Below are 16887 nucleotides of genomic sequence, written 5' to 3' on the forward strand. Positions count from 1 at the left end.
ATAAATCATTCTCTCTACTATTATTCTGACATTTCACATTCTTAAAATAAAGTGGTGATCCTAACAGACCTACAACAGGGAATTTTTACAAGTATTAAATGTCAGGAATTGTGAAAAATTGAGTTGTAATTCCCTTCTGCCAGCTACCGTGCTCTGAAGCACCTCTCACTCATATGGCTCTCTCAGATATCAATATTCTTAATTGCCAATGCCCGTCACGTGATCAGATACTTCTCACAGGCATCTCAGCTAAGAAGTACGCTACAAGTGAAGACGGACACATCAGGGACGCAACTTCATGAATTACAAGGAGCATATTGAAGTTGTTTTAAGAACTGTCCACATTTACTTTTTGTCAGCCAACAAGATGAGTAGGCCTAATGAACAGCAAAAGCGCTAGCCTATGTCAATCTACTATCCCCCATAGTACAAAAGTTAACCTATTCTCTTGGTCAACCTGTCCTTCTGTGCAATAAATAAACATTCCAAACATAGTCTGAGACAGTTGTGGGATGTGATTTAGATCCCAAATTAATACAACCACTTGCATCAAATATCCTTTTTAAAAGCAATAAGGTTGATGCAACAGATCAGAACATTTAGCTTAAAATTTTGATGAACTATTAGGGTATTTCTTACATAAGTGCAGCAATGCGCACACGGCAGTAGGCTATAAGCGCAATTGTTCCAAATTTCAATAAATTTGCCGGGAAAACTAAGAAGTGACCGCAAATGCAATTTATGTTTGTAATGCTTTATTATAAAGGTGCATTTTTATGGTGAAAATAATCTTCCCCAAACTTGAAACTAACGCGCTCTACACCGGTTGTAAAGCTGATTTAATGTGCTTAATTTCAAGAAGTTATTTGGCCTCATTAGTTGTGATACAAACTTTATCAAAACATATACAGTGCCTTGCAAAAATATTCATCCCCCTTGGTGTTTTTACTATTTTGAGGTATTACAACCTGTAATTTAAATTGAATTTTATTTAGATTTCATATAATGGACATACACAAAATAGTCCAAATTGGTGAAGTGAAATGAAAAAAATTACTTAATTTTTTTTTTAAATAAATTAAAAACGGAAAAGTGGTGCATGCATATGTATTCACCCCCTTTGCTATGAATCGCCTAAAGATCTGGTGCAACAAATTACCTTCATAAGTCACAGAATTAGTTCGTTTGCACACAGGTGGACTTCATTTGTGTCACATGATCTGTCACCGGATCTCAGTGTATATATACACTTGTTCTGAAAGGCCCCAGGGTATGCAACACCACTAAGCAAGGGGCACCATGAAGACCAGGGAGCTCTCCAAACAGGTCAGGGACAAAGTTGTGGAGAAGTACAGGTCAGGGTTGGGTTATAAAAAAAATACCTGAAACTTTGAACATCCCACGGAGCACCATTAAATCCATTATTAAAAAATTATAAGAATATGGCACCACAACAAACCTGCCAAGAGATGGCCGCCCAGCAAAACTCGCGGACCAGGCCAAGGAGGGCATTAATCAGAGAGGCAACAAAGAGACCAAAGAACCCTGAAGAAGCTGCAAAGCTCCACAGCGGAGACTGGAGTATCTGTCCATAGGACCACTTTAAGCCGTACACTCCACAGAGCTGGGCTTTACGGAAGAGTGGCCAGAAAAAGCCATTGCTCAAAGAAAAAAATAAGCAAACATGCAGGCATGTGGAAGACTCCACAAACATACAGAAGAAGGTGCTCTGGTCAGGTGAGACTGAAATTGAGCTTTTTGGCCATCAAGGAAAACGCTTTGTCTGGCGCAAACCCAACACCTCTCATCACCCCGAGAACGCCATCCCCACAGTGAAGCATGGTGGTGGCAGCATCATGCTGTGGGGATGTTTTTCATCGGCAGGGACTGGAAAACTGGTCAAAATTTAAACAATGATGGATGGCGCTAAATACAGGGAAACCTGTTTCAGTCTTCCAGAGATTTGAGACTGGGACGGAGGTTCACCTTCCAGCAGGACAATGACCCTAAGCATACTGCTAAAGCGACACTCGAGTGGTTTAAGGGGAAACATTTACATGTCTTGGAATGGCCTAGTCAAAGCCCAGACCTCAATCCAATTGAGAATCTGTGGTATGACTTAGGTTCTGCTGGTGTACAGCAATCTTTATCCAACTTGAAGGAGCTGGAGCAGTTTTGCCTTGAAGAATGGGCAAAAATCCCAGTGGCTAGCTGTGCCAAGCTTATAGAGACATACCCCAAGAGACTTGCAGCTGTAATTGCTGCAAAAGGTGGGTCTACTAAGTATTGACTTTGGGGGGGGTGAGTAGTTATGCATGCTCAAGTTTGTCTTTCTTGTTTGTTTCATAATAAAATATATATTTTGCATCTTCAAAGTGGCAGGCATGTTGTGTAAATCAAATGATACAACCCCCCCCAAAAATATAAATTTTAAGTCCAGGTTGTAAGGCAACAAAATAGGAAAAATGCCAAGGGGGGTGAATACTTTCGCAAGCCACTGTAGGCCTGTGGGCTAGGCTACATGAGGTGTGGGACTCTGATTTGATCAAGTCGCAAAAAAAAGGCATGTGCTGCTTCTTGCCTTAATGCACAAGCTGGCCATCATTTACAAGTGATAATACATCATTCACAAGTGATAGGCTAATACTGTCACCCATCAGACAATTCTTGATTTAATGTTGTCTTTACGTACACTATACAAAATAATATATCTGAAATTTGTTGAGATTTAAAATGGACCATGTCATGCACCTGTCTCATCTATGCACTTAAATGGCGAATGGAGGGTGCTTTTCCCGTGGTTCCTTTCCATGCCAGTGAGGTAGGCTATACTTCTGTTGTAAAGCGAAGCAATGTGTTTTAATATTTGCTTTATATTAGGAACGTTGATAAATAAATAGAGTAGGCCTAGCCTATTGAAATGTTGCGCAACATGTGCTCATGGGCTCTCATGAAGTATTTGATTTATTTTCTAATACTTTTGCATTGACGTCCGAGGGATCCGAGGGACGATAGCGCGCTGAGTACCAGGCGGTTAGCAAGTTTTTGGTAGGCTAAATCAAATTTTATTTGTCACATACACATGGTTAGCAGATGTTAATGCGAGTGTAGCTAAATGCTTGTGCCTCTAGTTCCGACCATGCAGTAATATATAACAAGTAATCTAACCTAACAATTTCACAACAACTACCTTATACACACAAGTGTAAAGGAATGAATAAGAATATGTACATTAAAAATGCTGTGAGCATTAGCGGCATCAGAGCTTGAGGAAGCCTAACTAAATGGTCATGTGGAATTTGACTGTCATCAATCAATCAAATGTATTTATAAAGCCCTTCTTACATCAGTTGATATCTCAAAGTGCTGTACAGAAACACAGCCCAAAACCCCAAACAGCAAGCAATGCAGGTGTAGAAGCACGGTGGCTAGGAAAATACACCTCTGCTGTTTTCAATCAGGATCTCAGCGATCACTGCCTCATTGCCTGCATCCGCTATGGGTCCGCGGTCAAACGACCACCCCTCATCACTGTCAAACGCTCCCTAAAACACTTCTGCGATCAGGCCTTTCTAATCGACCTGGCCCGGGTATCCTGGAAGGATATTGACCTCATCCCGTCAGTCAAGGATGCCTGGTCGTTCTTTAAAAGTAATTTCCTCACCATCTTAAATAAGCATGCCCCGTTCAAAAAATGTTGAACTAAGAACAGATATAGCCCTTGGTTCTCTCCAGAGCTGACTGCCCTTGACCAGCACAAAAAAATCCTGTGGAGGACTGCAATAGCATCGAATAGTCCCTGTGATATGCAACTGTTCAGGGAAGTCAGGAACCAATACACGCAGTCAGTCAGGAAAGCAAAGGCTAGCTTTTTCAAACAGGAATTTGCATCCTGTAGCTCTAACTACCCAAAAAGTTTTGGGACACTAAAGTTCATTGATAACAAGAGCACCTCCTCCCAGCTACCCACTGCTCTGAGGCTAGGTAACACTGTCACCACCGATAAATCCATGATTTTCGATTTAAAAAAATATTTCTCTACGGCTGGCCATGCTTTCCTCCTGGCTACCCCGGCCAACAGCTCCACCCCCCCTGCAGCTACTTGCCCGAGCCTCCCCAGCTTCTCCTTCACCCAAATCCAGATAGCAGATGTTCTGAAAGAGCTGTAAAGCCTGGACCTGTACAAATCAGCTGGGCTAGACAATCTGGACCCTCTTTCTAAAACTATCCACCGCCATTGTTGCAACCCCTATTACCAATCTGTTCAACCTCTCTTTCGTACTGTCCGAGATCCCTAAAGATTGGAAAGCTGCCGCGGTCAAAGGGGCCTCTTCAAAGGGGGTGACACTGTAGACCCAAAGTGTTATAGACCTATATCCGTCCTGCCCTGCTGCTCTAAAGTTTTCGAAAAGCCAAGTTAATAAACAGATCACTGACCATTTCGAATCCCACCGTACCTTCTCCGCTGTGCAATCTGGTTTCCGAGCTGGTCACGGGTGAACCTCAGCCACGCTCAAGGTACTAAACGATATCATAACCGCCATCAATAAAAAAAACAGTACTGTGCAGCCGTCTTCATCAACCTGGCCAAGGCTTTCAACTCTGTCAATCACTGTATTCTTATCGGCAGACTCAATAGCCTTGGTTTCTCAAATGACTGCCTTGCCTGGTTCACCAACTACTTCTCTGATAGAGTTCAGTGTGTCAAATCGGAGGGCCTGTTGTCCGGACCTCTGGCAGTCTCTATGGGGGTGCCACAGGGTTCAATTATCAGGCCGACTCTTTTCTCTGGATATATCAATGATGTCGCTCTTGCTGCGGGTGATTCCCTGATCCACCTCTACGCAGACGACACCATTCTATATACAGTGGGGAGAACAAGTATTTGATACACTGCCGATTTTGCAGGTTTTCCTACTTACAAAGCATGTAGAGGTCAAAAACAACAAAACAAAAATCCAGAAAATCACATTGTATGATTTTTAAGTAATTCATTAGCATTTTATTGCATGACATAAGTATTTGATACATCAGAAAAGCAGAACTTAATATTTGTAGTAGTCTACCACTGTACCAGACAGATGATGTATGGTTGATGATGGATGGTAGCATTGCTGTTCATAGCAGGGCATACGCACTACAGTGGCATATGTAATAGCAGAGCTAAAAGCTACGTTTAGTGGGTCATGATGGTGTGGTATGACGGTGGCGCATGACGGCGTAGTATGCACCCAAGTTGTACGTTAACTTTGTGTGGTAACAAACTAGGCCTGGGAATTGCCAGGAAACTCACCATACGATGCCATCGCTATGCCATGCTATACTAGCGCCATGCCATGCTATACTAGCGCCATGCTATACTAGCGCCATGCCGTGCTATACTAGCACCATACTTAGGTGCCGATACGATATGTATGTATTGAGATTCAATACTGCAACGTATTACGGTTTGATGTTCTAAAAAATATTGCTCACTATATCTCTGCTGCAGAGAGACGAGAGAGCATGAGAACTAGTTTTGATCAGTCATGGAAATAAAAGTGCTGAAAACATGTTGGCTCACTATTTAAAATGAAGATGGCGAACGAGCTATAGCATGAAAATGACCCGCGTTTTGGTACAGCCGACTAGCGCTAGTTAACTACCTAGAAGAGAGAAAAAAATTGATACTTGGAGTCAAAGTATATCATCCAAAATAATATTGCGATATGTAACTGTATATAACTTTTATCCCCCGATCACTATAAGAAACCTCGCCTCCAACCTAAAAGTCAAGAAGCTTTTGGTCTGGCTAAGAGGATGTATAGTTGACTTTATTAAAGGTTTGAATAGCATTAGGATGCTACAGTAACACTTCTATCACTCATCTTAAAACGAGTGCTTTCTCAGGTCTCCCACCAAGAGACCCAACCGGTGGCTTGGTAATGAGTTGTTCATTAGCCAGAGGCTAACTCTGTGATGAGTGTTAGGAGGAGAGTCGTGTGAATTCCTCCCATAGAGCTGCCTGCAATGTTAATGGCAGCACAATAATTGTTCCCATGTTCTGCCAAGTGTGAGAAACGATGAACAACTGTGACTTCATGAGAATCACTCTGGAAATCACGTTAACGTAGGCTGTTTGTCAGCGAGATGACTGTCAATTTCACACACAAACAAACCGAGCAATGTTGACTAATTTTACTTAAAAAAAAAAAAAATCTTTCTGGAATTACCTGTTATTGTAAACGGGGTTGGTATTGTAATTTTGCAGAGCAGACTTAATGAAGTGGAATATGCACATAATTCATTAGAATGATTATAGCGATCTACATCCGTGTCAGCTGCAGCTCACTACCACCACCATACCTCCCCTCCACCTTAAGAAATAACGTCAGAACACATCATTTTGCTCTAGAAGACATGCGTCACATTTTTCTTAATCGTTCTCAGGACATGATGTACTTATTCATGCTCCTCTGTCCTAAAGATATAGATTTTTTTTTATAAGGTTTGATCATTGATTTGATAAGTTTATGATAAAATGCTGAGCGTCTGAATGCTATTGGTTGCCACAGCCACCAGTTGATTTTGGCCTGAAAGAGCAGGCCAGAGCAGATGCTGGTCGTGTTCAGCAGAGCGAGGGCTTCTGGACTTCAGTAGCTTGCGCTCTATCCATACCATCCCGCCTGTTGGTTTATTTACTGCTAACCTTGGCAAGAGGACTTCCTGTTTGAGTTATTGCCGGTCTGGCCTGCGGTGTGTTACAGGCTTGCAGTGCTGCAGTGTTTCACCGTTTGGCTTGACCCATGCTGTCATTGTCAGCGCGGCCATATTTCCCAACAGTTGGTTATAGAGGCAGGCGAGATTGAGGCCAAATTTGACTTGATTTTCCCTTACGAAAAATGTATCTACTCTTACAAAAATGTCCATGAATTAGAATTCATAATAATTCACATTTCCTGTTGCTGCAATATTTTTTTTTCCTGCTGTAGCAAATGAAGATCCTACATCTGTACTCTTCACTGGCTTTGTTTTGGCACACAGCTCCTGTGTGTTCTAACACTGATGGAAATCCATCTGGCTGTTTAGTCACAGACTGTCCTTCTGCTTTTGATGTTGCCGTGACATCAGAACAGCAACCATATGAGAATAGGCAATCGACAAATCCTCCATCGTCTGTGGGCCTCACAAAACGTATTGTTGCGGATCAATCATGCACCTGGCGATGATTGGAAAGCGCACCTGCACCAGAGTTATTGTATAATTCTGTTTTCTTAACTTAAGTCTAGAACGTTTCTAAAATGTTGTCCTGATGGTGATCAACGGGGAGACAACGACATGTGTTTTGTCCATTATATAGTATAAAACATTGTTTTTCTTTTTATATTGGGTGTAATTTACAGGCTGTCAGGGTGTCTGATCCAACATGCAGAAATACTCTTGGTCTCCCTCTTGAGAAGATCTAATGCGGTCTGCATGACTCGACATACAAATTGTAAAGTTATTTGAATGGCTGTGAGCCCTAAGATAAAATAAAACATGCCCTCTGCCCTTCCTCTGTCCATCTGGTTTTGATAAGTAGCCTACGTTCTAAGTTCTTGAATGGAATAATGGTCTACTGCCATAGGACCACGGACCCTTTTTCTTCATCAAAGTGCTTTTGACAAACTCACTGACATTTTGAAAGCTGCTCGAAGCAGAGCAATAACAGTCAGGGGCACCTTGTTGCCACAGTAACATGATGATGCAAATCATGCGCTTCTAATTCCACAGCCAATCTTGAAGAAATAAATCAATAGAACCAACAGAGAACTTAGGAAGACTACAATATTTTACACGTTTTCTAACCATTTGCTTTCAAAATTAGTCTGGGAAATGTGCTTGACATTCTCGGTGTCTGACATTTATGAACATGGGGGTTTACTATCATTAGATTATCCTTTTCTGAGGGACAAACATTTTCCACTGAATGTAGATTGTGACCTTGTCTACGTGTTTCTATATTCATATGTCTTTGTTTCTTTGGCAGGATGACTGGAACGCTATTGAGTCATCAAATCAGGCCCAGGTCCACCGCAACGCAGATGACCAAACCCACAGCCTGGAGACACTCCCCTCAGGTAAGAGCCAGATACCCAGCCAGTCGTCCCACAGCGCCGTCCATTCTGATTAGCCCCCCCCCTCACACACACCCTCCCCCCATTTACAGACATGATGAGAAGATTAGTCAACACAGGACTCCAGGTTGACATGTTGTTCAACCGACTGTGCAATAGTGGAGGGTTCCAGCTGTGGTTCTGTTTAAAACTAGTAAACTACCTTTACTGTTTACAAGGTCAGGGCTAATTATACAAGGTGTGTGTATAGGAATGTTATGAAAATAATCTGAATTCATCTGGGTGTTTTTCAGAGTGTCTGATCTTCATCAATGGGCCAATCACCCAAATCTCTATCGTACCAATTTGCGAGCCCGTTCAACTGAACCGGGATCCAATTTAGCAGAGCTGCTTTATGCATTAAGCTACGGGTGTAAGCATATGCTGACGTTACATAGGCTTCTCCTGCATTTAAAAAAGCAGCATGCTGTGTATGGAGGGATATAAATTACAGTAGTTTTACCATCAGAACTGTTACATATTCTCTCCTTGGCAAGGTAGTCCTTAGAGAGCTGTTCCATTTAATTTATGTCAGAAACATTGTGTGTTTTCTGTAAAGGTAGGGCAGGGATACATCTTTCTGCTTTTGTATCCTTAGCAATATGTAGAAAGAATACTCTGGGGTGTACAGTAGTTCCAGGGAATCATCACTATTCAGATATCTTGTTTCAATGCCTCACACTATTTAGGTCACTCCGCTTAACACTCAAGTTGGACCTAAACAAAGAATTCACAGAAGGGTTGCAGTTTTTAATTAAGCAGATTTCCAGATGGCCTAATATACAGTTACTCCTTTTTTGACTAAGTAAGTATGACATCAGAGCTGAATTTATCTATATCCTACACCATCCATTCCTAAATGTACATTCCCATATTACTACTGTACAATACGGTATAAGATCTGCTAGCAACTCCTTGACATATGGAGCTGAAGATCCATCCAAAATGTGGGTCCAAATGTGCCAAGGCAGCAGTGAGGGGCCTTCCCCTCTATCTGTAGGACTTTGTGCTCCTCCAAGCTGCCCATCAGCCACAGTACTATGTTTCAGCTAGAGAGCTCCACACTTCCCCACACAAAGGTTCTTATAAGGCTACATGGTTCCCTGTCCGAATGCAAAAACAAGCCCACAGACGACCACCTATGGTACAGTTTTGGGCAGACTGGTATACTCAGTGTATGTGAGGCAAACATTAGGAAAACCTTCCTATTATTGAGTTGCACCCCTCTCCTTTTGCCCTCAGAAAAGCCTCAATTCGTCGGGGCATGGACTCTACAAGGTGTCGATAAGCGTTCCACAGAGATGCTAGTCCATGTTGACTTCAATGCTTCCCACAGTTGTGTCAAGTTGGCTGGATGTTCTTTTGGTGGTGGACCATTGTTTAATTATTATTATTTTGTTATTTTACCATCCAAACTTCATGACATTACGATCTTGTCTCATCGCCGCAACTCCCCAACGGGCTCGGGAGAGGTGAAGTTCGAGTCATGCGTCCTCTGAAACATGACCCGCCAAACCGCGCTTCTTAATAACACCCGGTCGCTTAACCCACTAGAGCGAGATGAGCCAAGCCCTTCCCTAACCTGGACGACGCTGGGTCAATTGTGCGCTGCCCTATGGTACTCCCGGTCACTGCCGGGATCGAACCCCAGGCTGTAGTGACGCTGCAACACTGCAATGCAGTGCCTTAGACCGCTGCGCCACTCAGGAGGGCCCGGTGGACCCTTCTTGATACACATGGGAAACTGTTGAGCGTGTGAAACCCAGCAGCGTTGCAGTTCTTGACACAAACTGGTGCGCCTGGCTAGGGGCTGTGGCGGTCAGAGAATTTCGTCAGCCGGGGATTGTCAAGCAAATACCTGGGTCCATTCCATCATGATGTACTGGTGGGTCCATTCTAAGATGATGTACTGGTGGGTCCATTCAAACATGATGTACTGGGTGTAGGGCTGTGGCGGTAATGACATTTTGTCAGGCGGTTATTGTCAAGCAAATAACTGTCGGTCTCACGGTAATTTACCGTTAATTAACATAAACCCAGTTGCTGAGTGAGAGAGAGATTGATGGTCAAAAGATAAAGGGAGAAAAAAATGTCAAAATAAAACATAATAAAAGTACATTTGAATGACACTAAGTGGCAGTGTTTTTACAACTAATGCCGGTTTGCCTGAGGCTGATGCCATGCAGGTGTTTGTACACATGCATATACACACACTCTCATTCAAATAAACACATACAAGAACACACACATACATGTAATAGTGCCAGACATGCACTCAAACATATACAGTTGGCATTGCTGTTATGATTTCAGTTGTCCTTGATGTCCTTTGTTTTAAATGTATTATTTTGTTTAATTTTTTTTGTGTTATTTGCAGTTTTCTTCTGTCTTTTCCTCGTTTCTCTACATTATCTTGGTTGTTGGTGCATTGGGGTATTCTTGGGGGAATGGAATGAATTGTATTTCTTTTTTCTTCTTCTGGGGGGGGACTGTGGGAGGGGTCTCGAATGGTTGAGGGACAGCTATTGGGGAACTGTGGGGGGATCTTGGAGGGTTTGGGTTTCACAAGATTGTGTTCATGAAAAAGTAAACTGACATATATTTTATATCACTATCATGCACACGCGCCCTCACACACAAGGATGGCTCTGTTGCAGAAAGACTGATACATGTTTGATAGTGTCTTGATGCTGTATTCTTTATCCTTCATGTTCTAATACTTTAATGTTACCCCTTGTGTTTTTGTAATAAAAAAACATAAACCCATTTAGCATCTCGTGGCTTCCACACTGTCATGACACTCCTTTGTGAGGGTCAAAAGGACCCATCAGCTAGGCAAATGTTTGAGGATAGCTAGAGTTTGGCCTGTTTGACTTGAAAACCTTGCAGAAACTCTCCCCCACAAATGGAAGGCTGAAAATCCTTTGTTACACAGAGACTTTGCCGCCAAAACTACAACATCTAAAATTGGACAATTAAACAATATTTCTAACATAAAGAATGTGAGAAATGGTCGGTGGGGATTTAAAGAACAATCTTGTAAAGTGTATTTTGTGATGTCATTAAGGATGGTATAACTGTATCTCTGAGGGTGTACACATGCTAGTTTTCAGGTTTGTATCTAAATGTTGTATAAAATATATAATTAAGTATGACAGTATTTTTTTAAAGATAGAAATGTGATTTTAGCCTTCTAAATGAGAGAAACCTGGGCCCAGTCGGTATCCATGGCCACGTGAGCACAGACATTGTGTCGGTGTGTTGGAACGCCCCTAAGACCAAAGTGCTTAAAAGGACTTGCTAACAAAATTTACATGAGACCAAAACATGCCGGGTTGCTGCCAGTGTGTAAAGTGGTCCTAGCTGTACCCTGAATAATCAACCATTGAGACCAGAGAACGTGAGGATGTGGTCCACACGTTGAAATTGTTAAAAGTACAAGACCAGAAAATGGTAAGACCCTCTGAAACTCTCGTCAAGTGAAGAGATAAAGACTAGACTGGAACATTCACATTCTGCAGCTGTGTATCTTTGTAAAGTAGTCTAGGAAACTCGACTAAAGACGAGAGGGAAGAACAGATCCCTCTCACCACCATAGGTACCTCTGATACATCCATCCTAATGAACACTCCAAGACAAAGAAGCCTACAACTAAGGACATTGTGACCTCTGGTGGACAACCAGAGACTGACATCGAACTACTCGCCATAGACGGATTGAGTTGTTTAAACAGAGAAAGACATCTACACATAAATATATGTTGCATTTCTAATCCGAATGAGCGGTGGTTAGGGTGCTAAATATTCTCACTACGGTGAGCGTAGTTTCCAAATGTATGTACGAGAAGTTGACGCTTCCTCTCATCCTTACATACCCCTCTCCTTTCCATTGTGTATCCAAATGGTCATGTTTTTGTTAGTCCTCTAGGGACTGTTTTCATTGCATTATGTTAATCAATAACCTATACTGTGTGTTATGTATTTCTGTGTGATTTATTTAGTTAGTAAATAAATAATTAAGTCAATTTGTGTATCGCTGATTCAGGGTTAGTGCAGATTTACGAAGTCAACACCGTTCAGAATGAGACTGATATGAGGAAATAATTAATAGTTGACTTATTGATGTAAGAGATATTTACGTAATCATTAGAGTTTAAGTCGGGAGATAGTAACTCGGTATACAACTTTTCCCGTGGTGCCCCAAATTCCTAATGAGTTAATTGTTACATGATTAATTTAATCAAGTAATAATTAAACATAGGTAAGTATTCGATAAATAGCAGTCATCACATTAATGATAGTCACGTCATTACAACACATAGCCTACAAGCCATTTTAAAAAGTCTAATAAATCCATGTAATATAGCCTACACCTTCACAATAAATATTTTATTTATTTTAGACCGGTTTAAAGAAGCATGATATGAAGAAAATGTAGTCTATTTCAGAAGAAAAGAATAGCATACTCTGACTTGTCCTGATGTGGCTATGACAAATGGCTGTGGACTACACTAGTTCATTTAGTAGACAAGATTTGCTTATAATTCCGTGGCATTGTTTCATAGTATGAAGAATACAATTGAACAATTCTCCGAACGATTTGAGGGAGTGCACAGTTGAGCGGTTAACAAGTAAATGGGTACTCCTATATGCTTAATTTTAGAGTTATTAGTAGGGATGCACAATATATATATATATATATATAATTTATATATAATAATTTATTAGCAACAACGACAAGACAGGCTACAGGGAGGAGGTGAGGGCACTCAGAGTGTGTTGTCAGGAAAACAACCTCTCACTCAACGTCAACAAAACAAAGGACATGATCGGGGACTTCAGGAAACAGCAGATGGAGCACCCCCCTTATCCACAGCAAAGGGACAGCCGTGTTGAAGGTGGAACGTTGAGGTTCCTCAGGGTACACATCACAGATAAACTGAAGTGGTCCACCCACACAGACAGTGTGGTGAAGGCAGTGCGCCTCTTCAACCTCAGGAGGTTGAAGAAATTTGGCTTGTCATCTAAAACCCTCACAAACTTTTACAGATGCACAATCGAGAGCATCCTGCCGGGCTGTCTCACAGCCTGGTACAGCAACTACACTGCCCTCAACCGCAAGGCTCGCCAGAGGGTGGTGCGGTCTGCACAGCACATCACCGGGGGCAAACTACCTGCCCTCCAGGACACTGACAGCACCCGATGTCACAGGAAGGCCAAAAAGATCAAGGACAACAACCACCCGAGCCACTGCATGTTCCCACCGCTATCATCCAGAAGGAGAGGTCAGTACAGGTGCATCAAAGCTGGAACAGAGCGACTGAAAAACAGCTTCCATTTCAAGGCCATCAGACTGCTAAACAGCAATCACTAATTCAGAGAGGCTGCTGCCTACATGGAGACCCAATCACTGGCCACTTTAATAAATGGATCACTGGTCACTTTAAACAATGCCGCTTTAAATAATGCCATTTTAATAATGTTTACATATCTTACATTACTCATATGTATATACTGTATTTTATACCATCTATTTCACCTTGCCTCTGCCGCTCGGCCATCGCTCATCCATATATTTATATGTGCATGTTCCCATTCACACCTTTTTAGATTGTTGTGTATTAGGTAGTTGTTGTGAAATTGTTAGATTACTTGTTAGATATTACTGCACTGTCGGAACTAGAAGCACAAACATTTCCCTACACTCGCATTAACATTTTACAATTGGCTCATTCATCCCCCTCTCCCCTGTAACTATTCCCCAGGTCGTTGCTGCAAATGAGAACGTGTTCTCAGTCAACTTACCTGGTAAAATAATGGATAAATAAAAATAAAAATAAATAAATAAAATAAACATCTGATAACCATGTGTATGTGACCAATACAATTTGATTTATATCTGTGAGCATATCGGAATCGGACGATATTAGCTAAAAAGGCCAACATCAGCATCGGCCCGATGTCTAGTTTAACGTGTCTAGTTTAATGTGCAAAACCGATGTCAAAGCTGACGTGCATACCTAATATAATGTAGGTAGATGATGTAATGACGCCACAAAAAATACAGCGCTACACAGAACAAAAGCAGAAAATTACTTACCGCACACTTCCAACAACTAAACAAGTTCAAGTCGAGCAGTCATTTGAGAGTAAGAAAATTTCAGCTAGACAACTCAAAGGCGAAATCCATTAACGCCAAGATAATGGAATTCATTGCCCTTGTCATGTCTTTACTATGGATTAAGTGATATGACATGCTATTTTATCAAATCAATTCTCTGTAATTAATATTACCTGATTTAAACTAATCATGTATATGCAATTAACTAGGAAGTTGGGGCACCACGGAAGAATCTTTGTAGAGCTGTTGTCTTCTGAATAAACTCTTAAACTCTTATTAATCGTCACCTTATTCAGTCTCATCTGAACGTCGTAAAATTCTTGGTTATCTTCACAAACCCTGGCTAACAAGTTGAATCGGCAATACAAAATTTGGTTTAATTATTTATTTACTAAATACCTAAATAATCACATAGAATTACATATACACAGGATGGATCATACATTGATTTCTAATTATGTCATAAAAGATAACGTCCCTAGTGGAGAAAACCGATATGACTGCTGGTTACACAAAGAAAGAGTTGGGTTTGAATGAAAGCGCGGGAAGACTGAGGAACAAAAGACTTGATTCTCAATTGGACCTTATGAAGCTATGCTATCGTAAATATAGAATCTTATGCATTCTAAATAACCGCCCATTCGGAAAAGGAAAATGTAAGAAAGATATTTAGTCTGAGCTGCGTTTCTATAGATTGGTCGAAGATGGAAGGCTGGGTTGCCCAGCAGAGATCTCCCTTGTCCTTTGAAGAATGTGTCTTGTGGTAGAACGGATACGTTGTAGTACCCTGTCTTTCTGAAGATGCACGTTTACAGCGGCTTCTGATAACTCAACGTCTAGGATGTATCACTTCTTTAGTGAATATGAGTTCAAGGTTCATACCAAGTTGCCTTACTATAAGCTCATGCTATATTCTGGCTGGTATAGTCGAAATCATCCCTCCAGCGTGGCGATCGTCACCTCCACGTTGAAATTCGCCCTCCTAAACATATTGACAGCAGTCCTCACGTCATCGGGAACACGAGGTTGACTTTCGTCAATGGGCTTTTGTAGTGGGGTGAGAAAGGGCGTGTTTCGTAGTTCACAACCAATGCCTGTTCACTTGGGCGGGGCCACTGAGTGAGCATAGTTCACTTATGAAAACAATTCTCTCATGTAGAAGCTAAAATTACATTTGATCTTTTCACAAATAGTTTCATATTTAAATTGCACAGCAATTCCATGTGAATCTGATAACTAGAATGTGTCGACTTCCCAAGATACTTTATGTTGTCCTATCATCAGTAATAATGTCTCAGATGCAACTGATCATATTCTTTAAGTACCAACGTATTTTTTCAACTGGTTGGATTACCGAAATATGGTTCCGTTCTCAAACGTTTGATGTTACCGGACTCTCTATGTTAACAAAGGGCTTTCCAAGAGTCCAATCTGTAGAGTAGAGAGAGAAAAGGGGGAAAGGGATTTATGGGGGCCGTAAACCTCGCCAACACGGCAACGTCATGACACCCTTGACAATCAACCGCTCTCTGTCGGGGATGATGTTGGCTTTTGCATTGAAACGCCTGCTCAACAAAACTGCTGACACAGACAGTGGGGTTAAAACTTGCAAAAGTACTTGAGGCTGTGAACAAGCGATTTGGTGGCATTCTCTCTGAGCCTCTTTACTGTGTCGCCACCATGCTTGATGTTAGGTACAAGGACCACTACTTCGATGCAGACAAACAGGGTTTACGTGAAATGTTACATACACAGCTGGACAAGCTGGAAACGGACACAGTGACAGTGCGCACCGAGGAAGAGAGGTCACGGACAGACAGACAGTGCTGAAACTTCACTGCTTGACATGTATGATGAAATCCTGGATGAGAATGAAACGAATGAACAAATGAATAACGACATCACAGCATGCAAGTGAAATAAATAGGTTTTGATTATGTTTTACTGGTAATGGGGACATACGTAAATGCCAACAAAATAACTTTTTTTTGTGTGTGTGTGTAACCTTTTTATTTAACTAGGCAAGTCAGTTAAGAACAAATTATTATTTACAATGACGGCCTACACCGGCCAAACCCGGATGACACTGGGCCAATTGTGCGCCGCCTTATGGGACTCCCAATCACGGCCGGATGTGATACAGCCTGGATTCCAGCCAGGAACTGTAGTGACGCCTCTTGCACTGAGATGCAGGGCCTTAGACCTGTGTTTGAGTGAACTATTTAACTGTACTAGAATGCTTAAAAAGGCCGCAAAAATGTTAAATATAGGTATCGTTTTTTGGGGGGGAAAGGAAAATATCGGTTATCGGTATCGGCCAAAAATGTGATATCGGTGCATCCCTAGTTATTATTGTAACTTTAGTAGTTTCACAAACGTTGGGCTATATGTTTGGATTTTTAATACATTGTCAGGCTGCATGATGCGACTCTAATGAGGATTTGAAAAAAGTCGCTTGAAAGGCATGAGGTCTGCTTTGTTTTTTGTGCAGGCTGTACACAGTTCATTAGTCTCTCATTCACAATTTGACAAGCACTTGATAATGTCTCGAATTTCACGGCAGCTTCCTCTTTGTGTGGCCGTAATGCACGCTAAAAAAATCCATGGTTTTTGTGCCCGTTGTGCCCTTGGC

General features: G+C 41.6%; 1 protein-coding gene across 1 annotated transcript in view; it reads left to right on the forward strand.

The window, feature by feature from the left end:
- Positions 1–16887, forward strand: part of LOC139571421 (polypeptide N-acetylgalactosaminyltransferase 2-like) — a 132948-nt gene that overhangs the window by 55049 nt on the left and 61012 nt on the right. The window contains exon 2 of the mRNA XM_071394272.1: positions 8009–8099. Coding sequence (XP_071250373.1) covers positions 8009–8099 — 91 coding nt within the window. The remainder of the gene's footprint in view (positions 1–8008; positions 8100–16887) is intronic.

The sequence above is a fragment of the Salvelinus alpinus genome, chromosome 3, assembly GCF_045679555.1.
Source record: "Salvelinus alpinus chromosome 3, SLU_Salpinus.1, whole genome shotgun sequence".
Taxonomy (NCBI): domain Eukaryota; kingdom Metazoa; phylum Chordata; class Actinopteri; order Salmoniformes; family Salmonidae; genus Salvelinus; species Salvelinus alpinus.